Consider the following 24,213-nt stretch of genomic DNA (forward strand, 5'->3'; position numbering starts at 1 on the left):
TGATCTGGTGTGGGCATAAGGGTAATCCTAGACATTTCTAACTATTCTGCAATTCATTTGGGTCAACCTGTGGCATGATTTTCTCTGATCCTCTTCCCATTGGCTTCATATTGAAAATGTAAACACTTGAGTAATTTTTTTGGCCAGATCTGTTATTGCCCTTGGAGATCCCATTATTTAATATCTCCAAATCTTTATGGTTATATTCTATTAAGAAATTTTAATTAAAACAATACCTTCACTATTATTCCGATATGAGATACCGTGACATTCCATTTAGTTCTCCTTTCCTATGTAATCACCTCTCGGGAAACATAAATGGAGGGCCCTCAATAATATACAATTATATGGATAGGGTAAATTTTAAGTAGTTAGAAAACCTTTCGGAGGGATTTGCCATACCTTACTTTAACCTATTAGAGTATTCTCAATTACTTTGTTTTCTACAGTCTTTTCCTAGAGTACAAATGTTTAAGCATATTACCCTATTGAAGTGAATGGGTCACTATTACCCTAGCAGAGAATAGATAATTTCTATTCTTCGTATCCTGCTTCATATATCTAATGCTGTATCATCCTTGAAGCATGAGATTGATTTGTAGAAAGATCTAGGACTTCCCATAGATGAAGATGGGACAGGATTAGGAGTAGGGAAGCCAAGGTTTCCATCTAATGTCTAAAAAAAAACACATTTTCATATCAAATGTATTCTTGTTGGTACCTTGTTTCTAGAGGACTGCATACAATATTTCCATCATTCTCTTCCTTATGCTGTTGATGTACCCCAATATTTTTTGAGAGAAATCCATGAAATATTTGTATAGATATTGGATACTAAATTCAGACTTTCTCTGTAGTCCGCTCCTCTGTGCCTCTCCATTCTCTTAGGGGCTCACTGTAGTAATCTACATCTCATCAGGGACATGCAGTCAGGGTAGGCAGGGGAGGCAGAACCTCCCCTGTCATACTCCCTTCCCTATCATACTTCCTGTCATGCTCCAGAGTTTTGATATGAAAACTGTGTTTTTATACATGTGTGAACTCACCACACGTCACTGCCTCATACCCTAAATGCAGCCAAATCTTCCGTAGTTCCATTTTGGAAGGATTTGTTCCTGCCTCCAGCATGTCAAATATAACATTTGGTTTTTTACCTCTATAATAAAAAATATTTTTACAAGGCAACTAAAGAGCATACACATTTATTGTATTCGATACTCTTGGAATACGTTTACTTCACCTGCCCCATACTAAGCAATATACTGTATATGGTGACTCTATTAGGTGATCTTACTGTATTATGTGGATCTTACACATGGTAATGATAAAGGCGATCTTGAATTGATGTGCAATTTATTTTTGTGATGTTTTAGTAAGACCCTCTTTCCCCTCGCTCCCCTTTCCTTCCCATACTTTGTTTTTTATTTTATGGTTTGAATGATTAAGCTTTCAGAAGCAAGGCCTCTCTACCCTTTGTCTTACATCTACACGTCCCTCTTCAACTTGTATTGTTCCCCTTTTTTTTGTTACATCTTTTTATTTTCATTTATACAAGTACATATATACTTAAGAGCTACAATGATATTTCAGTTACAGAGCAAATCGACAACGTAGCATAATAGTGTGGGCACTATACCCACATATTAAAAAGGTAAGAAAAACTATTTATAGTACATAAAGAAGAGAAGAAAAAAACAATTATTTCAACTTTAACCGTCCGACTCAAAACACAACGCAAGCCACTTGTGCCTCAAAACCCACAGAACCTCTGAGTAAGCTTCAGGTGTATTCAAAACCTGTACGTATTCAAAGTGGTGGGAGTGGGTGAGAGGGTCGTCTTCTCTTTTATTCACAATTGCATTTTTTTATTTTGACTGGAAGATGCTGCAGAGTTTTGTTACATCTTACATACAAATAAATGATGATTATTAACCTTTTATACATTGGCTGCTATTGATTTCTTTTCAGCATTGACATGTATGTAGAGGGATGCTTTGACCTGGCCATAATGGTCGTACAAACATTCTTCCTTCCTGAAGCTGATAAGGAGAAACAAAGAGATCTCATCAAATTCAGGGCTTTGAACAGATACTTTCCAGTATTTAACAAAGTAAGAACTGTTTTAGTAAAGTCTTTACATATTTAAAAGTAGGGGTGTGCACCGGCCACTTTTCGTGTTTTGGTTTTGGATCTGGATCTTTCTTCGTGTTTTGGATCTGGATTGGTTTTGCCAAAACCACGCTTCCGTGTTTTGGGTTCTGGGTTTGTGTTTTGGATCTGTATTTTTTTTTAAAAAAGCATAAAAATAGCTAAAATCACAGAATTTGTGGTTTTTTTTGCTCCTATGCTATTATTAACCTCAATAACCTTAATTTCCAATAATTTCCAGTTTATTCTCAACACCTCACAATAGTGTTTTTATGTCCAAAAGGTTGCACCGAGGTAGCTGGATGACTATGCTAAGCGACACGAGTGAGCGGCACAAACACGTGGCCCATCTAGGAGTGACACTGCAGTGGCAGATAGGATGGCAGTTTGAAAAACTAGGCCCCAAACAGTACATAATGCAAAGAAAAAAAAGAGGTGCAAGATGGAATTGTCCTTGGGCCCTCCCACCTACCCTTATGTTGTATAAACAGGACATGCACACTTTAACAAACCAATCATTTCAGCGCCAGGGTCTGCCACACGACTGTGGCTGAAATGATTGGTTCGTTTGGGCCCCCACAAAACAAGCTGGCAATTAATCTGTCCCTGCACAAACTGGCTCTACGGAGGCAAGATGTCGTCCTAATCCTCCTCATCCACCGATTCCTCACCAACTTCAGTGTTGTGTACATCTTCATCCTTACAGGGTATTAATTTGTCCCCGCTGGAATCCACCACCACAGGTCCCTCTGTACGTTCTGGAGGCTGGTCTCCCTGGAAGAGTTGATAATTCATTTTATGAACATCATCTTCTCCACATTTTGTGGAAGCAACCTCCTACGCCTTCCGCTGACAAGGTTCCCGGCTGCACTAAACACTCTTTCGGAGTACACACTGGAGGGGGGGCAACTCAGTTAAAATAGAGCCAGTTTGTACAGGGGCCTCCAAATTGCCTCTTTTTCCTGCCAGTACAGGTACGGACTGTCTGACATCCCTACTTGGATGCTGTCACCGATGTAATCCTCCACCATTCTGTCAATGGTGACAGTATCATATGCAGTGAGAGTAGACTTGTCAGAAATTGTTGGCACGTCCTTCAGTCCGGACCAGATGTCCAAACTGGCCCTTGACTTATGACACAGGCGCACGTTTGGCGCTGCTGCTGTGTTGATGCACGTGCGGCTACTGCACATACATTTCGCACACAAACAGAGAAAAAAAAGAATTGTATATTTTTTGTGGAGTGCACTTTGGGGGTTGCACCACCCTTTAACAGACTTATGGGACACAGGCGCACGCTTGGCGCTGCTCCTTTGTTGATGCACGTGCGGCCACAGTGCACACAATTCACAAACACAGAAAAAAATGTTTTATTTTGTTTGGAGTGCACTTTGGGGGTTACAGCACCCTTTAACAGACAAGCCAGCCGGCCCTTTACTTATGGGACACAGCGCACGCTTGGCGCTGCTCCTTTGTTGATGCACGTGCAGCCACAGTGCACACAATTCACAAACACAGAAAATTATTTTTTATTTTGTTTGGAGTGCACTTTGGGGGTTACACCACCCTTTAGCAGATGAGCCAGCCGGCCCTTTACTTATGACACAGGCGCATGCTTGGCGCTACTTTGTTGATGCACGTGCGGCTACTGTGCACACAATTCACAAACAGAAAAAAAAAAAAATTTTGTTTGGAGTGCACTTTGGGGCTTACACCACCCTTTAACAGATGAGCCAGCCGACCCTTTACTTATGACACAGGCGCACGCTTGGCGCTACTTTGTTGATGCACGTGCGGCCACAGTGCACACAATTCACAAACACAGAAAATATTTTTTTTATTTTGTTTGGAGTGCACTTTGGGGATTACAGCACCCTTTAACAGACAAGCCAGCCTGCCCTTTACTTATGACACAGGAGCACGCTTGGAGCTACTTTGTTGATGCACATGCGGCTACTGTGCACACAATTCACAAACACAGAAAAAAAAAATTTTTTTTTTGGAGTGCACTTTGGGGGAGCACCCCTGATGCACAGATCACCCCCTGGACAACACTACAGCACCCCTCTAGGACTACAGCCTTTATGGGACACTGCACAACACAGTCCAGCCAGCCCCTATAGACTTTGGAGTGGACACAGCCCCTATGGACAACTGACTGCACAACACAGCCCAGCCAGCCCCTATGACAGCAGCACAACGCAGCCCAGCCAGCCCCTATGGACAACAGCAGCACAACACAGCCCAGTCAGCCCCTATGGACAGAGTGGTCACAGCCCCTATGGACAACAGCAGTCAGCCCTAGCTCCCACCCTCCCTCTTCACTGTCCACAGCCGGAGTGAGAAATGGCGCCGACGCGGGGAACTTTTATAGAATCCAAAACCCGTGAGATCCGGAAGGCGGGATGATGACGTTTTGCCTCGATTTCAGATCCGAGTCAGGCGGGAAAAGTCGAGCCTGACTCGGATACGACTCGGATCGGGGGGCTCGGGGGGGTTCGGATTTCAGAAATCCGAACCCGCTCATCCCTAATTTAAAGTACACCTAACAGATCAGTGTTATTTTATTACATTTGCAGTTCTTAACCTATTGGTATTTTTTTTTTAATTTTTAGTTTATGCTCCGCACATTCCATTAAAGTCACTCCTGTAAAATACTGTTATTTGCCTGGCCAATGCTATAATTAGGTCCGATGTGAGGTCATAAATGGTAATACACACCCCTACAAAGTGAATCTCCGCTTTATTCACTGCTTGCTATGTAAGCACTAGATCACAAGTTCTCAAACTCGGTCTTCAGGACCCCAAACAGTGCATATTTTCCAGGTTTCCTAACAGTATCTCAAGTGAAATAATTAGCTCCTCCTGTGGATCTTTTAAAATGTATCAATGAGTAATGAACACACCTGTGTTTGTGTCGGTGGACATTTATAGCATATTTGCTATGAAATAAACATGGGATTTTACTTTATACTTTGCCAGAAAATCATGAAATGTTTCCATATTGTAGATTATTGTTTACAGTGCATCTGGAAAGTATTCCCAGCGCTTCACTTTTTCCACATTTTGTTATGTTACAGCCTTATTCCAAAATGGAATAAATTAATTTTTGTACTCAAAATTCTACACACAATACCCCATAATGACAACGTGTAAAAAGTTGTCATTATGGGGTAGTTGTCATTATGCTAATTTAATTGAAGAAAAAAGGATTGTCTCGAGGCACATATTTGGGGAAGGGTACAGAAATATATCTGATGCTTTGAAGGTCCCAATGAGCACAGTGGCCTCCATCATCCGTAAATGGAAGAAGTTCCGAACCACCAGGACTCTTCCTAGAGTCTAAATTGGGCGGTCGTGAGAGAAAGATCCTAGACAGGGAGATGACCAAGAACCCGATGGTCACTCTGTCAGAGCTACAGCATTCCTCTGTGGAGAGAGGAGAACCTTCCAGAAGGACAACCATCTCTGCAGCAATCCACCAATCAGGCCTGTATGGTAGAGTGGCCAGACGGAAGCCACTCCTTAGTAAAAATCACATTACAGCCCACCTGAAGTTTGCCAAAATGCACCTGAATGACTCTCAGACCATGAGAAACAAAATACTCTGGTCTGATGAGACAAAGATTGAACTCTTTGGCGTCAATGCCAGGCATTCTGTTTGGAGGAAACCAGGCACTGTGAGGTTCTGGTTTTGTTGTGGGCCCGGGGTGGTGACAGGAGCAGACACTGAAGCAGGTTTAAATGAAAAGGTGGAACTTTTAATGAGTGGTTTGATAGACATGAATATGACAAAAACTAAAGTCCAGATGTAGCACTAAGGAGCTTATTCAGACCCAGTTGTTAGCTCTACGAGCTCGCAACTGGGTCGATGTTGCTCCAGTGCGCATGCGCACGTCGGAGCCGGCTCCATCGTGCGCATGCGCGAGACCCGGCTAACGACGGGTGATCCGTCGTTAGGGGTCTCGTAGCAGACGGGGCGAGCTGTCGATGTTGAGTGACAGCTTGCTTCGTTTGCTGGGCGGGCCGGGGGTGTGCCCGGCCAAATGGAGGCGTTCCTGTCGGAACGCTTGCCGTTTGGGGGTGGCCCCACTGACATCATCAGTAATGTCAGTGGGGAGCTTCCTGCTCAAACAGAGCAGGAAGCTCCCTGAGGCTTAAGGTTGACGAGACCCTACCTTAGGGTCTCGTCAGCCCCGATGGTCGCGATGGTCTTGACCATCGCGACCATCACCCTTAGCGGTCGTTAGAGCTGTGGATGTTAACCCACAGCCTAACGACTGACATGGAGGCGGCCGTTCAAGATGCAAGCGGCCGCCCTGTTTCAGAACGACCACTTGCATCCTATGGCCGCCTCTGAATGAGGCCTTAAGTGCACTTGGGAGCTGAGGTGAATTAATGGGAAAAAGTCCAGTTAGTGATGGGCAATGAAAAATGTCCAGGTAGTTACTGGTTAATAGGGAAATGTCCAGTTGATGACAGGCTGGAGAAATCAGGTGTGGTGGCTGAAAAGAAGAATGCAGGCTGAGGAAAGATTCTCCAGCAGAGTGTCAGTGGAGACAAGGTGCAGGGTGAACAGCAGACTCAGGTACTCAGGCAAGGGGAAGGTAATGGAGGATGCAGGGTAGTCCAGCGGGGTTGGAGCAGACAAGCAGGCAGGCAGGTAGCAGGTATCACAGGAAACCGGTGGTGAGCTCAGGGAACTCTCTCTCAGCTATGCTGAGAAACACGTTGCACTGGCAATGAAGAGAGGCTCTGGACCTCCCTAAATACCGAGTGCCGTACCATGACTGGCCACAGAGAGCACGTGACACACCAGGATTGGACGGCTGAATTACATGGCCGGAGGCAAGATGGCGGTGACCATGCCAAACGGAACGAAAGCACCACCAGGCCTCACCAGCCCAGAGTGACAATATGCCCGCACAGAACCACGCACAGCCAATGCCCCTCTCCAAACACCAGCGCTACTGCCAGACACCCCCCGCCACAGTGACCTCACAGGTGTTACCTGTCGACCACTATGCCGTGAAACCCTGGACGTGACAGGAACCGCTCATCAGGTCAATACCATCCCTACAGTGAAGCATGGTGGTGGCAGCATCATGTTGTGGGGATGTTTTTCAGCAGCAGGAACTGGGAGACTAGTCAGGATAGAGGGAAAGATGAATGCAGCAATGTACAGAGACATCCTGGATGAAAACCTGCTCCAGAGCGCTCTTGACCTCAGACTGAAGCGATGGTTCATCTTTCCGCAGGATAACAACTCTAAGCACAAAGCCAAGATATCAAAGGAGTGGCTTCAGGACAACTCTGTGAATGTCCTTGAGTGGCCTAGCCAGAGCCCAGACTTGAATCCAATGGAACATCTCTGGAGAGATCTGAAAATGGCTGTGTACCGACGCTCCCCATCCAACCTGATGGAGCTTGAGAAGTGCTGCAAAGAAGTATGGGCAGTTTGCCCAAAGATAGGTGTGCCAAGCTTGTGGCATCATATTCAAAAAGATTTGAGGCTGTAATTGCTGCCAAAGGTGCATCAACAAAGTATTGAGCAAAGGCTGTGAATACTTATGTACATGTGATTTTATTTTGTTTTTTTAAATTAAATTTGCAAACATCTCAAAAAACCTTTTTACACGTTGTCATTATGGGGTATTGTGTGTAGAATTTTGAGGACAAAAATCAATTTTTTCCATTTTGGAATAAGGCTGTAACATAACAAAATGTGGAAAAAGTGAAGCGCTCTGAATACTTTCCGGATGCAATGTATTTATGGTATATATGTGAGATATAATGAAAATATCATATTCTAGACTTTACAGTGGATCTTTATAACATGAATTACTGGTGGGTCCAACATACCTTATTCCAGGGGTTTTCAAGCCTAATCCTCAAGTACCACCAACCGCTCTTGTTTTGTGGATTTCTTTAATTATGCACAAGTAAGTTCATCTATTGCTGGGTCAGTAATTATCCCACGTGATTCCACATGCAGAAATCATGACCTGTTAGTGGTAATTGAGGATTGTGGTTGAGAACACCTGCCATAGTTTCAACATTGCCAGGATAAGGAACATGCTAGCGAAAAACCTAGTGTGTGGACTTCATTTATTATTTACTTTTATAATTTTAGGCCTTAGAAAATAAGAAATTTTTAGTCGGAAACCAGTTCAGTTTGGCAGATGTGCAGCTGCTAGAGACGATTTTGATGGTGGAAGAGTTCCATGGTGACATCCTACAGAACTTTCCTAACTTACAGGTAAGAATTGCTCAAGGTGTTTGACAATATGACAATATCTATTGTTGCAATTACAGATGACTGCATATTTGCCTGAGAGCACACACATATGGTGTATCTCTTTAGGGAGACCTGGAACTTATGAGTGTTATGTCAGTGACATATAACACTCATAAGTTCCAGGTGTTTTGTCTGCTTGGCAACTCCCCATTTATGTATGTTATCTATTATAGTTCAAGTTATTTCTAGTCTGCTTGCTGGAAACCTTAACCAGAGGCTGTTGGAAAGTGGTGCCTTATCGAACAGCAAGGTGTTGTAGCTTGGCTCAGTGGTTAGTGTTGCCACCTGCTTGTGTATGTTACTAGACAGGACTAAATGTTCTACTTGGGACGGGTACGGGATGCCAGCACTCAAGATCCCGGCGGTCAGAATCCCTACACTGGTATCCCGACCAGGTTGCAATCCCGATGCCTCCAGGTAGGTAAGCCTAACCTAACCCCTAACCCTACCCCTCCCTCCCCACAGCCTAAACCTAACCCCCCCCAGTGCCTAAATCTAACCCTCCATCCCCGCAGCCTAAACATAACCCCCCCCCCTCAGCCTAAACCTAACTCTCCCCCTAGTGCCTAATCCTAACCCTTAAACCAACCCCCCCCCCCCTTACCCCAGTATTTACATTCGGAACGCCGGCATTCTGAAAGCCGGAATCCCCGCTGTCTGGATTCTGTCCGCATCCCGTTCTACTTGTATGGAGATGGAATCTTGACCAGTAAAGACTTGTCCACCTGATTGTGGTTGACAGAGTTTAGCAATCAAATGAGGTCTTAACATTATTCAACCTCTGACCCTATCTGACCCTATGCACAAGCTGGTTGATGAAAACATTCCCTATTAATCTATAGTATGTTATTAAAGTGCCCACAAATTGTTCTGTAACATTTCTAACTGCCTGGAGCTGCTTTAGTTGCTAATCTCTGGTAGCAGGTGCACATCCACCCCACCTTATCTGGGCTCCATTACATGATAGTATGCTGTTTGCAGTTAAAGTGCAACTGGCAATAAAAATGTTGTCAAGTGATATGTTTTCTATAGCACACAGTATAGATCCATGTAATATTCTGTATTTTGTGATATTACGGTGTAAAAATGCAGCAAAGAAAAATTACTACATGGTAAAATATGTAAGTAAATAAACAAATACTAGTCGTACTCAGGTTTGCCTACCTTCCCAATTTGGCTGGGAGCCTCCTGAATATGGCTTATTTCACACCTGCCGGTTTTTCCCGGCCAGCAAAAAACCAGGCAGAAGCTGGCCCTTTTTTTCAGGCACTCAGGGCCTGATTCAGACCCGCTCGCGAGCGCACAGCTCTTGTAAGCGGGTCGATGGTCCCCGACTGCGCATGTGCCGCCTCCGGCGTGCGCATACGCGAGACCCTACTGCGATGGCAGCTCCGTCGCAACGGGTCTCGCTACAAGACGGGGCGGCTGTCGATGTTGATTGATAGCTTGCCCCGATTGATAGCTTGCCCCGTTTTGTAGGCGGGAGGGTGGTGGCTGCACAAACGCAGGCGTTCCCTTAGGAACGCCTGGCGTTTGTGGGCGGCCCTGCTGACATCACTCGTGATGTCAGTAGTGGACTTCCTGCTCTATTAGAGCAGGAAGTCCACTCGGGCTTGCGAGAGCTGAGACCCTATCACAGGGTCTCCGATAATCGTGACCATCGCCAGGCCGCCCGCAAAAGCTGTGGGTGGTCACCCACAGCTTAGCGAGCGGCCTGGAGGCCGAAAAAAAACAAAAAAAACCCACGGCAGCCGTCTTTCTCAGTGGATATTCCCGGCTGTAACACGGCGACCGTGCCATGCCCATGCTGTGTGAAAGGACCCGCCCGCTTCCATCTACCACTAAATTTCACACCCGGCACAAAAACACCCGGATTTTTGCCGGACGGTGAAAACCGGCAGGTGTGAAGTAGCCCAATCGGGTGCCATTCACGGCCCCCCCGGCAGGCAAGCCTCTCCCCAGAGTAAACTAGAAGCCCCTGCAGCAGGGGGGGTAGGGCGGTGACATGAATTACGCTGAATCGCATCATTCGCTTCACAATGCCATTATTTTCGTGGCCCTGCCCCCAATGCTTCATCATTGCCGGCCACGCCCCCCACTGTAAGCAGATATTCAGCTCAATCTCGGAAGGAGGGAGCTGAATGTCGGCAAGTATGGTCGTACTTCGTCTGTTTGTCTTCCATGAAAGTAGACTGTGTTAAGTGTTGCTATGGAGCATGTTGCATGTTCTACAGTTTGACTCACAACATTTTTTTTCTACATGAGAGATTTGAAATAGATAGCCATGAAAATCTCTCTCACCCTGTATTATATAGCTATGTATTATTATTAGAGTTACTATAAAACAGAAATATGGTGGCTTGGAGCCTAGTCTAGCATTTACTGGCACAAATAGGTGCTAATGCTACATATATGTGCATAAGTGCATTCAAAATGTAAAACCTATGAATATTAATTCCATGCTCCAGAGTTAGCTATGATCCCTGCTTTGTCTCATGTGTAAGATACATTGACTATGCTTCCAATCAGTCCCAGTCAGCAGCAGCCACATTGTTTATTTCTATACACACAGGGGTCTAATACACACAGGGGTCAATCCAATTAGGTGCGATTCAGGTCCTGTGAACTGTTCGCACAGGGAACTCACACCAGGGCCGTAGCTAGGGTAGTGCAGGCGGTGCCATAGCACAGGACACCACAGGTCAGGGGGCGCTGTTTGGGCCTGTCAAATTTCTGTTTATTATCATTCTCACTTTCTCTTATTTCATCCCCAGCATCTCCTGGCCTCTCCTATCTCTTCCCTGGCCCTTCCCTATGAGGCAATTCCCCTTTTTTGGGTGCATCATGTCCCTTTGAAAAATGAGGGGGGCGCCAATGCTCTTTCTGGCACAGGGCGCCAAAAAGTCTAGCTACGACTCTGACTCACACTGCCAATTATACTTGCAATCCAATTCCAAACTCGCATTGATTTTCTACATAAAATTTGCGTTGTTTGTGCGCACCCCCCTGAGGGTGTGAAACAATCTGGAAAATCTTTATTTTAAGTTAAAAATGTTGGGACTTGCTTCAGAATCCCTTGGAACCCACCCCTCCTTCCTTAATGACCAATTGGGCAGTTGGAAGTTTTTGACTAGTTGACCTGGGCCAATTATTACTTCATTATTGTGGTAAAAAAAATATGGCCCAAAATTATCCCAAAATCAACTTTTTTGTTAGTTTAGGTACCCCAAATTTAATTAAAGGGTTTTTTTTTATTTTCTTTTACTTATTTTTTTCATTTGTTTGAATTTTTTTTAAAGTGGCCTCAAATTACCACAAAATCACAATTTTATTTTATTTGCTTTTTTTTGTTTAATTTGTTTGTGATTAAACAAAAAAGTTTGCTTTCATAACTGTTTTTATTTAAAAAAAAAATGCACAAATCAGCCATTTGACACCATTTAAAAACCTCCAGTACTTTCCTTATGCCCACTAACAGCCTTCTACATGGTTCTGCTAACAGTAATTTTTTAGGGGTCCAGGATGTTCTCCCCACTTTTTCATGCACTTCTCCTAGGTCACATTTTGTAGAAAAATCACACAAACTTATGGGATTACCGCAAATAGGCAGTTCTAATTGCATCTCGCATTTCTCGGGAGTACGTGTTTGCGAGTTTCATGAAACAAACTCACTTTTGCAAACTTATTGGATAGACCCCACAGTGTTTAGCTGTATCTAAACTCTGGGAATGTGCTAATTGAGTACTGATATGTGTATGTATTTGTGACATATTTGATATTCATGTGTTTATAATGATACTTATTTCGGTGAATATTTATTCTTTGATGACGATCCAGAAAGTAAAAAAACTTTTTTGGCATGCCTTTTCTTTGTCACATTAATAACATTCCGCTATTATTTTGCACTGTTTAGGCATTTAAAAAAAGTACTAGTGAGATCCCAACAATTAAGAAGTTCCTGCAGCCGGGGAGCCAGAAGAAGCCGATGGCTGATGCAGTGTATGTGGGCACTGTGAAGAAAATCCTTTACAGCTAAAGTGAAGATGTTTACCAACATACTTGGAATATGCCATGTAATTTGCATATTACAGATTTACATTAAAATTCCAATGTTAATATTTTCTGGTCTTATTAAAAAAAAAAAAATTAAAATATCATCTCTGCAATATTTTTAGAACAACCTTGAATACTCCCAACCTGCTGGGCAGCATTACTGACTTGTGGTCATCTTGCAGTTTGATTCCACAGCATTCACCTATACTTACAGATGTGTCCACATACTATACATCTTACCTCCGTGTGCTACAAGTCACGTTAGACGTAACGCGTGAGCGTCGTGCGACTCAGTAGCACAGAGGGTCCTTTCATGCAACTTTTTACCTTCAAATGCCTTTTATTCACAAAGCAATGTGAATAGGACGCACAAGCAGCATCTGCTGATTAAAATGCTATGTGGCATGAATATATACTGTGTGCGAGTGCGGCTGTATCTGCATGCCAATACTACAATGTGTTACAGCATTACTTTTCGAATTAGATACACTTGAAGGTAGAAAGTCGCACGAAAAGATGCTCAGCGCTACCGAGTCACACAACGGCATGGCGCGACTAGAAGGGCTGTTTAATGGACAAGGAAGAAAGATGTATGTAGACACATCTGTACTGTTTACTGTTATCTGCTTTTTTTGCTACAATATTCATTTACCTTATATTATAAATAACTATACTCTTTCCACCCTGAGACCAAATCCTTCCTTCTAGTACAAATGTATCTTCCTTCTAGTACGAATCCTACCTTTTAGTACAAATTTCTCTGGGGGGGGGGGAGGGATTTTCAAACATATACAGAAACATAGAATTTGACATTAGATTAGAACCGTTTTGGCACATCTAGGTTGCCCTTTAAATATTTATATATACAGCATATATATATGTATGAATATATATGAAGCGCGGTCTTCTTCAGGACATCACAAGTGAGACACAGGACATGATATATACACACGCATGCAATGTATATATCTTTATCCTGAGCCTATAGGTGCAAGTCAGCTGCTTCTTTCTGTGAGAACCCTGAGGGCCTACCAAAATAGTATACACAAACAAACCACTAGAGGGCTCATTTGCAATAAACTAAAACTGTTAATCTCTGTTTTCCTGTTGATTGATAAGGATTAGATTTTTATATGGGGGCATCTAGTATCTGAAAGTTACAAACCTGCTCCAACACATAAGAATACCAATGGTGTTAAACCCCAAATCGGGTAGAAAATACCATAGGGCTATAAACCCACTAAAACAATTTAAAATATCTGGGATTACATGAAGATATCTGAGCAAGCCTACATCTACAGAAGATCTGTGGTTAGTTCTATGTTTGGAACAACCTCCCTGTGGAGTTCCTTCAAAAAATGGTGTGCAAGTGTACCTAGAAGAATTGATGCTGTTTTAAAGGCAAAGGGTGGTCTCACCAAATATTGATTTGATTTAGATTTTTCTTCTGTTCATTCACTTTGCATTTTGTTAATTGATAAAAATAAACTATTAACACTTCTATTTTTGAAAGCATTTTCCCCACACCTGTCTAAAACGTTTGCACAATACTGTATGTGTATATACATGCAATGGGATGGCACTCCCCGGACTTCTCTTATTTGAAATAAAATAGACAAATAGCCCAGATAAATCTGACGTTTTGGGTTTAATGACCCATTTTCAAGGAATAATATATATATATATATATATATATATATATGTGTGTATATATATATATATATATATTAGGGGTGAGCGGGTTCGGATTTCTGAAATCCGAACCCCCCCGAGCCCCCCCGATCCGAGGCCGATCCGAGTCAGGCTCAACTTTTCCCGCCTGACTCGGATCTGAAATCGAGGCAAAACGTCATCATCCCGCCTTCCGGGTCTCGCGGGTTTTGGATCCTATATAAGGTACCCGCGTCGGCGCCATTTTCTCACTCGGCTGTGGACAGTGAAGAGGGAGGGTGGGAGTTAGGGCTGGCTGGGCTGTGTAGTGTAGTGTAGTGCAGTGTTGTGCTGTGCTGCTGTTGTCCATAGGGGCTGGCTGGACTGTGTTGTGCAGTCAGTTGTCCATAGGGGCTGTGTCCACTACAAAGTCCTGTGCAGTATCCCAGTCCTAAAGGGGTGCTGTAGTGTTGTTCAGGGGGTGCTCTGTCCATCAGGGGTGTTCCCCCCAAGTGCAAAAAAAATATATTTTTTCTGTGTGTGATTTGTGTGCACTGTGGCTGCACGTGCATCAACAAAGGAGCAGCGCCAAGCATGCACCTGTGTCCCATAAATAAAAGGCCGGCTGGCTTGTCCGTTAAAGGGTGCTGTAACCACCAAAGGGCACTCCAAACAAAATAAAAAAATATATTTTTTTGTGTTTGAGAATTGTGTGCGCAGTAGCCGCACGTGCATCAACAAAGTAGTGCCAAGCGTGCGCCTGTGTCCCATAAATAAAGGGCTGGCTGGATTGACCGCTAAAGGGTGCTGTAACCCCCAAAGGGCACTCCAAACAAAATAAAACATTTTTTACTGTGTTTGTGAATTGTGTGCACTGTGGCTGCACGTGCATCAACATAGGAGCAGCGCCAAGCGTGCGCCTGTGTCCCATAAGTAAAGGGCCGGCTGACTCATTTCTTAAAGGGTGGTGTAACCCACAAAGTGCACTAGTCTCCAACAAAAATAAAAAATTATTTTCTGTGTTTGTGTGCGCCTTAGCCGCATGTATATATCAATATAACATAAATGGAGGACCAAACTTTCTCCGATAAAAATAAAATAGGGAAAGATCAAGAACCACTTCCTCCTAGTGCTGAAGCTGCTGCCACTAGTCATGACATAGACGATAACATGGCATCAACGTCGTCTGCCAAGGCCGATGCCCAATGTCATAGTAGAGGGCACATACAATCCCAAATTACAAAGTTCAGGAAAATGACCTTGAAAAAAACATTTAAATCATCTGAAGAGAAACGTAAACTTGCCAATATGCCATTTACGACACGGAGTGGCAAGGAACGTCTAAGGTCTTTCACTATGTTCATGACTAGTGGTTCAGCTTCACATGACGATGGAAGCCCTCCTCCCTCTAAAAAAATCAAACGAGATAAGCTGGCAAAAGCACAGCGAAGAACTGTGCGTTCTAAGAAGATATCACAAATCCCCAAGGAGAGTCCAAGTGTGGTTGCGGTTGCAATGCCTGACCTTCCCAGCACTGGACGGGAATAGGTGGCTCTTTCCACCATTTGCACGCCCCCTGCAAGTGCTGAAAGGAGCACCCACAGTCCACTTGCTGATATGCAAATTGAAGATGTCACTGTTGAAGTACAACAGGATGAGGATACTGGTGTAGCTGGCGCTGAGGAGGAAGTTGGCGAGGAAGATTCTGATGGTGATGTGGTTTGTTTAAATCAGGCTCCGGGGGAGACAGTTGTTGTCCGTGGGATGAAAAAGCCCATCACGGTCATGCCTGGGCAGAAGACCAAACATTCCACCTCTTTGGTCTGGCAATATTTCTATCCAAATCCGGACAACAACTGTCTTGCCATATGTACCATATGTAAAGGTGAAATAAGTAGGGGTAGGGACGTTAACCACCTAGGAACATCCTCCCTTATACGGCACCTGCAGCGCGTTCATAAAAAGTTACTGTCAAGTAACCTAAATCCCTTTTTCCTGTTTTATCCAAGGAATCGGTGGATGAGGAGGATGAGGACGACATCTTGCCTCCGTAGAACCAGTTTGTGCAGGGACACATTAATTGCCAGCTTGTTTTGTGGAGGCCCAAACGAACCAATCATTTCAGCCACAGTCATGTGGCAGACCCTGGCGCTGAAATGATTGGTTTGTTAAGTGTGCATGTCCTATTTATACAACATAAGGGTGGGTGGGAGGGCCCAAGGACAATTCATCTTGCACCTCTTTTTTTTTCTTTGCATTATGTACTGTTTGGGGCCTAGTTTTTCAAACTGCCATCCTGTCTGCCACTGCAGTGTCACTCCTAGATAGGCCACGTGTTTGTGCCGCCCATTCGTGTCGCTTAGCATAGTCATCCAGCTACCTCGGTGCAACCTTTTGGCCATAAAAACACTATTGTGAGGTGTGAGGTGTTCAGAATAGACTGGAAATGAGTGGAAATGAAGGTTATTGAGGTTAATAATAGCATAGGAGCAGAAAAACCCACAAATTCTGTGATTTTAGCTGTTTTTATGCTTTTTTAAAAAAAAATACAGATCCAAAACACAAAACCCAGAACCCAAAACACGGAAGGGTGGTTTTGGCAAAACCAATCCAGATCCAAAACACAAAGAAAGATCCAGATCCAAAACCAAAACACGAAAAGTGGCCGGTGCACACCCCTAATATATATATATATATATATATACACACATACACACACACACATATATAATATATATGCAGTGGCATCACAAAGGTGGTGCGGGCAGCAGGCCACACCAGGGTGTCACCTCTCGAGGGGTGACACCAAGGTGCAAACTCCCCCTCAGTGACGGGAGCTGGGTGCTGCACTGCAGCATTAAGTGCAGCACTCAGCTCCTGACACTGTGAGGGAGCTGGCACTGCACACAGGGCAGGCAGCACCTCCGCCACCACCACCCGCCCCAGAGCAGGGCCACCATCAGGGGGGGACTGCTGGGAATTCAGGCCCGGGCTCGGGGGCAGCGGTGCGCAATGCACCGGGTGGCTGAGAGTCACGGGAGACAGAGCATAGCCTGCGCTTCAATGAAATATTGAGCCGTCCGCGAGCCAATCACAGCTCGCGGAACAGCAGCCAATCAGGAGCGGCTGCTGTGGAATCCGAACAGCTCTGAACACCTGGGGATCCGAGTCCACCTGAGATGAGGCTCAGGTATTCCCACCTGACTAGGATCCCACTTCGAGGCCGATCGTCATCCTCCTGACGTTGGATTCTCGCGAGAGTTAGTTTCTGTATAACGCCGGGACCATTTAACTGTTCACTCGCACGCTGCGCACTGCTCATCAATGTCTCTCTGTATATGGTAAAGTGGTTGTGTTCAGAGTGACTGTGCTGGTAAAGTGACTGTAGGGGGCAAACTGCACGCTGATGTACCATGCACTATTCTGCTGATTAAAGTGGCTGTAGTAGCCTGTGTCCACTCCAGACTCACAAGTGGCTGTGCTGTTAAGTAACTGTATAAGGGGCACACTGCACGCTGATGTATGCTGCATTATACTCTGCTGATTAAAGTGGCTGTAGCCTGTGTCCAGACTCCAGACTCACAAGTGACTGTGCTGTTAAATGATTGTGTATAGAGGGGCACACTGCAAGGCACGCTGATGTATGCTGTGCTATACTCTGCTGATTAAAGTGGCTGATGTATGCTGCGCTGTACTCATGCCCATCTGCTCCAGTGTAAAAAATAAGAAAAATATATATTTTTTTAAATTAAAAAAATTAATAAAAGTTAAAAAAGCTTTTTTTGTGCTGTATTCTACTGTATACTGTATACAAGCACTGTGACTCCTTGGGCCATAGCCCTCTGTGTATACAAGCACCATGACTCATTGGGCCGTAGCCCTCTGTGTAAACAAGCACTGTGACTCCTTGGGCCATACTCCATTGTGTATAAAAGCACTGTGACTCCTTGGGCCATAGCCCTCTGTGTATATAAGCACCGTGACTCCTTGGGCCTTATTCCTCTGTGTATACAAGCACCGTGACTCATTGGGCCGTAGCCCTCTGTGTAAACAAGCACTGTGACTTCTTGGGCCATACCCCATTGTGTATAAAAGCACTGTGACTCCTTGGGCCGTAGCCCACTGTGTATACAAGTACTGTGACTCTGCTGGCTGGGCCCAAGGACAATTCCACCTTGCACTACCTTTAATTTCTGCCACTGCTGTGTGGTAATGTTTCCTAGATGTGCTTTAAACTGCGGTGTCTGTGCCATTGCTCTGTCACTTAGGAACCAGCCAGCTCACTGGAACCTTTGGCCTATAAAGGTGAAAACAATATTGTGAGCTGTAAGGTGGTCTAAATTGACTGGAAAGGACTGGAAATTAATGTCAATGAAGTTAATAATACTCTAAGAACAATAAAAGGCCAAATTATGTCCAAATCCAGTCACGGCGGTTTGGCAAATCCAGATCCAAATCCGTATGACGAATCAAAGCCAAATCCATATCCTGCAAAAATGGTCTGGCGCATATCTCTAATATATATATACACATTTACACAGTAACATAAATACACATATATACACTAACACATGCATACACACTAAACACACAACTTTTGATGCAGCAGCAGGTTGCTAATGAGGGCAGGTACCTCGCATCATTAGGCACCGCCACCTTGCACCATAATGACGTACTTTGCTGTTGTCTGGAGGCAGAGCTTGCCGTATTGGTTCCGCCTCCAATGCGGCCAGTGAGTGTAGGGGGGAAATGGTCCGTCGGGGGGTTTCTAGGTACTCAGAAACTCCCCCTGCATGCGGTAATGATGATGCCGTGATCAGGAGGGAGGGACTTTTATCGAATCCAAAACATGCGAGATCCGACGTCTGGAAGATGACGTGTTGCCTCATTTAGGATTTCTAGTCTGGTGGGAAAACCCGAGATCGTGCTCGAAAGCACTCAGATATGCATAATTCAGGCGGGTTAGGTTTTCAGAAAATCGAACCTGCTCATCTCTACTAAAAGTGAATTTGAAGTGATTGACATCCCTGCAGGTATACACAGTAAATGTTAATGTACAGCGGGATGTTGATAGAATACCGACACACGGGAAGCCATCTGACCAACTCCTATCTTTAGTCCGGTAAGCGGAGACAAGGTTAGCGTTAGCCGCGGGGGGGGGAGGGTTAGGTTTAAGCACCCCCCGGGGAGGGTTAGGTTAGGGTTAGGCACCACTGGGGGGAGGTTAGGGTCAGGCACCCCCCTGGGAGGGTTAGGTTTTTTATTTTTTTATTTTTTTTAAATATCTTTTTATTGAACAGCAATAAAACAATTATACATTGCACAATCCAAGAATTAAATAAAATAAAAGTATCTGATAAACGACTAGTCTGTTTCTTGGAACAAACAATATACAAACTACTGTTAATCTTTTCAAACTTTTTTGGAAAATAGTACAAATATAGATTGAAATTATGTCAAAGTACAAAGAAACAAAGTACTTGAATATAATATAATGTAGAAAATTACAAAATTACAAATACTGTATAAAAAAATCGATATAGTACACCGTATAGAAATGCAAGTAAATATACAATCAATGTCACTCAAACTATGCAACTTATAGAGCCAGTGTAAGCAGCGATTGAATTTTGAGTTAACCAATTATCACATCAGCTTCGGTATATCAGTCAATCGTTGCGTCAATATAATCTTCATCAATGCAGAATTATATTAGAAAAAGGGGGAGAGTTAGAATAAAATGATAAAAGAAACAGAAGAAGAAAGAAAGGTGAAACAGAGGGGGAATCACTGACAGAAGGTGAGAGATACCTTGTCTGGGGGGATTCACAGAGAGCTACATATAAATAGCAACAATAGGGGCATTTTAAGTGATATTTCTTAGCATAAACCATTCCGTGTGATCAAAGACTTTCCATATGTTATTCCGAATCTGGACCGGTAAACATTGTATGTATGGTTCCCATTTTTTGGAAAAAATCCGTACCCCTCTTTCGATGTTAAAGATAGCCATACGTCTCTCCGCATAAATGACCTCCAGCAGCGCAATTTTCCATTCCATTAGTGTAGGTGCTGATTTTGAGATCCAGTAATTAAGGATAAGTTGTTTAGCTACTGTAACCATGACTCTCAGAGCAGGTTTCCATGGGCCCAAGGAGGACTCAGACTCCCATATTGAAAATTCTGCGAAAATAAGAGCTGCCGCATTTTTGGACAATTTAAGATGTATTGTATTATTTAGATAACACAAAATTTTATTCCAAAATCTATGGATCTTTCTGCAGTACCAGAGGTTATGCGAGAGAGAGGCATTAGAGCAGTCACATTTCACACAATTTCCCTCCTCCAGTGGCACAAAATGTCTCAGTTGGGCCGGGGACATATATGTACGATTTAAAATTCTAAGATGAATTTCTTGAAGTCTCGCTGACTTAAGGCAGGGTAAAACACGATCCAGATTCGCAACAAATGGCTCCAAGTCACATAATTCGGGTATCTCTGTGTGCCAAGCTTCCGCAACTGGTGCCCAAGCATGTATAGGAATTTCAATCAGGTATTTATATAAATGAGCTATTCTGAATTTGGTTGAGCGACATAAGAGTAGAATGCGACCCATTGTATCTGTGTTAACTGAGATCCATAAAGGATTATCTAAGGATTGAATGAAATGACGTACTTGTAGAAACATAAAAAATTGTGTACGAGGGATGTCATATTTATCCTGTAATTGTACAAAGGAGAGCAAATTGCCACCCGGATCAAATACATCTTTGATGGACATGATTCCCTTTTGATTCCACATTTTAAAAAGAGGAATGTCAAGTGAAGGGGGAAAACAGGGATTACCCCATAAGGGGATGTACGGGGATGAAAAAGGATTTTTCCCCAAATGTGTATTGACCTTCAACCACGTAGTGTAAGTGTCCCAGAATAAAATATTAGAACAGAATATCTTAGGAATGTGTATTTTAGGGGTGTGTAACAAGGCTGCTGGGGCATATGGGTGAAATAATGCTTCCTCCAAGTCAGGATTAGTATAGTGATCGGTATGTAATAAACAATCAGTTATATATCGGAATATGGCAGCTTTTGCAAATGCAGAGATGCTTGGGATGCTCAGCCCTCCATTTTTTTTCAGTAGGTAAGCTCGGGAACGCGGCATTCTGGGAGGGTTAGGTTTAGGGTGCGGGAGGGGGGGTTAGGTTTAGGCACCACCGGGGGGTGGTTAGGGTTAGGCACCACCCCGGGAGTTCTAGGGTTAGGCACCCCTATGGGAGGGTTAGGGGGAAAGGAAGGGTAGGGTTAGTATACTTATCTGCCCTGTCGGGATTCTGGTATGTCGGGCTTCCGGCATCGGCATTTCACATTCCGGGAATTCATACCCAAACCTGTACAGCTATAGTAAAGTGCTGAAGTTTGATTGATTGTCTTGTTACGGTTTAATCAGGTGTGCCATGGGATAACACACATTAGGAAAGGAGGGAATCTGCTCTACAAATTTATGCTGTGTAACTGTATTTTTTCCCTTTATTCTGATTTTGGAGTATACAGTACTGTCACATTTGTCATATTGCAATGCTACTTGGAAATCGGTTACACAGTTCTGCCTGAGACCTAAAGGGCAGGGGCATATCTATAATGGGTGTGTCCTGGGTTTAGGGGGGCCCACACCGCACACCCTGCACCCATACATCCAAATACTTACCTCTCCGATGTCCCATGTCGGCTGGAGAGGCGCTACACAGAACCCATACATCCAAATACTTACCTCTCCGATGTCCCATGTCGGCTGGAGAGGCGCTACACAGAACCCATACATCCAAATACTTACCTCTCCGATGTCCCATGTCGGCTGGAGAGGCGCTACACAGAACCCATACATCCAAATACTTACCTCTCCGATGTCCCATGTCGGCTGGAGAGGCGCTACACAGAACTCCTGGAAAGTGGCCACAGCGGCCACTTTCCTGGCGTTCTGCGCATGCACAGTATTGAAATAACCGTGAAAATGGCTGTCATGCCATTCTCCTGGTGTACAGACTAGTGCTCGGAGTCTACTGAATGTGTCAGTATGGCGCAGCCGCCAGAGAGAGAGGAGTGGGCCCCAGATGGTGAGTGAACACCGGCTCCCTCCTCTCTAAATACGCCCCTGCCAAGGGATATACCCTCAGGAACAGTTTTAACATATAAAAGATCCTGATTAGCTTTTGCTTTTGATCAGAAGTGGTTTTGGATTCACATACATGGTACTTTGCAGTCAATTAAAAATTAAATGAATTAAGATACAAGTCTCTGTATAGAACTGCATACTATGGTGGTGTTATATAGAGAATAATACCAATAACTAATTCTATGAATGTCATAAGGTCTTTTTGGCTGCAGATTGTTTGTATCCCTGCCAACTATGACTATTTCTGTCCAAAGTAGAGCATGGCAATATAATATATTGGCAGAAGTTCCCAAACTTTGTCATTACAGTCCAGGTTTTAAGGATATCCATGCTTGAGCACAGGTGACTTAATACCTCAGTCAATTTAATTTAACCATCTGGACTCAAGCATGGATATCCTTAAATCCTAGACTGTAATGGCAGAGTTTGGGAAACTCTGTATTATTGCATTATAATTAACTGATGATGCTGCCATCACCCACGACTAGACTGCAATAATTACCCCATGTGGCCGTCACCTCTACACTGCGATAATTACCAGGTAACATTTAAAAATCATCACTTAAGGGGTACATTTATCAGTGCTGTTTTGTGGGATATCCCCCAAAAAGCTGTTTACTGGGAGCACCCTAAAAAATTAAGCATCCCCAATATGTAATAAGGGGAGACCGCTGTTGTGGATCCCGAATTTTTGTTCCCAAAAGCAGTCCCTCCAACTTTCTATGGGGGCTGCTTAATTGCCAAATTTACAAGCTCTGGAATGATTTACTTGGCCCCAACAGTTAACCGATGCCATTAGATATTGTAGCCTATGGGCTACATTCCACAACGCATTGTTGATACATTGTGGCAATAAGGAATCTTAAATATTGGAGGCAGACCACAATTAATAATAAACATGCCCCTAATTATATCGAAACTGACATCGCCATTGCTTAGTAATTACTAAGGCTCTATTCAGTAACAGTGACGATGTTGCCCAGAATATCATCAGGCAACATCACGTCACAATTTTTTATCAATTATTACATTTTATGGCTGCTATTCAGCAATTTTTTAAGCAGGGATAGCGATTGTGGTAACACGCTGTCCCTCCGATGTTACAGAAGGCAGTTATTGGGATTCCGAAAACAATACCTTCTGTGTTTCTGCGCATGCTCAGTCATGCACTTGTGAATTAGTCCGTGACCGCCAACGGGTAAGTCACTCTAAAACCTGTCAAAACTGCCTAAATTGATTGACATGTGCGCACAGGCTTTATATTAGTCTCTATACAGTTATACAGTATTTATGTGCATTTATAACATAAATATACAGGAAATCCTTCACTCCCTTGGTTTACGCGACACTGCTCTCTCCTGGCTGTCGTCCTACCTCTCAGACCGGTCCTTCTCTGTCTCTTCTCATGACTCATCTATGTCAGGACTGCGACTATTTCAGTACATAAAGATAGACTACTTTTGCCAAAGTTCCATTGTGGTCGTTGGAGGAGCTATCCTGCTTGCTGGCGTGCTTCTCATTCAGGGGATAGAGTGTTAAAGTGATCATCTGTTTCCAAGGTGTCATCAGGGTTGTGGTATTCCTAGATTGCTCATTATTTCAAACCTGATTCGATTTGGGTCACATGCTCTGAAACTTCCTATGGATCACAGACCTCTAGTATAAAGTCTGTTACTAACAGTGTCTCAGTGTCTGTGCAACGTTACTTTCAGGTCTTTATTGGACTCCTGCCAGATCCCTGCTGTGCCTGTGGGTTGCTGTGGACTTTGCTATGTCTCCGCTCATGTTCCAGATAAACTTCTGATGCCAGTTACCAGCCGCACTACAGAGCCCAGCATTCCTATTGCCTAAGTATTGCTTACTGCTCCACCACTGTGGTTTCATCATTTTGCTG

General features: G+C 43.8%; 1 protein-coding gene across 3 annotated transcripts in view; it reads left to right on the forward strand.

Annotated features, from left to right (window-relative positions):
• Positions 1 to 12,562, forward strand: part of LOC148516644 (glutathione S-transferase A4-like) — a 41,453-nt gene extending 28,891 nt beyond the window's left edge. For all 3 annotated transcript variants that reach the window (XM_088479686.1, XM_088479687.1, XM_088479688.1), the window contains 3 exons: positions 1,969 to 2,110; positions 8,282 to 8,407; positions 12,360 to 12,562. In XM_088479686.1, the coding sequence (XP_088335812.1) occupies positions 1,969 to 2,110; positions 8,282 to 8,407; positions 12,360 to 12,482 (391 nt within the window). In that variant the 3' untranslated portion in view covers positions 12,483 to 12,562. The remainder of the gene's footprint in view (positions 1 to 1,968; positions 2,111 to 8,281; positions 8,408 to 12,359) is intronic.
• The last annotated feature ends 11,651 nt before the right edge of the window (positions 12,563 to 24,213 follow it).

This window comes from Taudactylus pleione, unplaced genomic scaffold, assembly GCF_031769625.1.
Source record: "Taudactylus pleione unplaced genomic scaffold, aTauple2 ptg000244l, whole genome shotgun sequence".
Taxonomy (NCBI): Eukaryota; Metazoa; Chordata; class Amphibia; order Anura; family Myobatrachidae; genus Taudactylus; species Taudactylus pleione.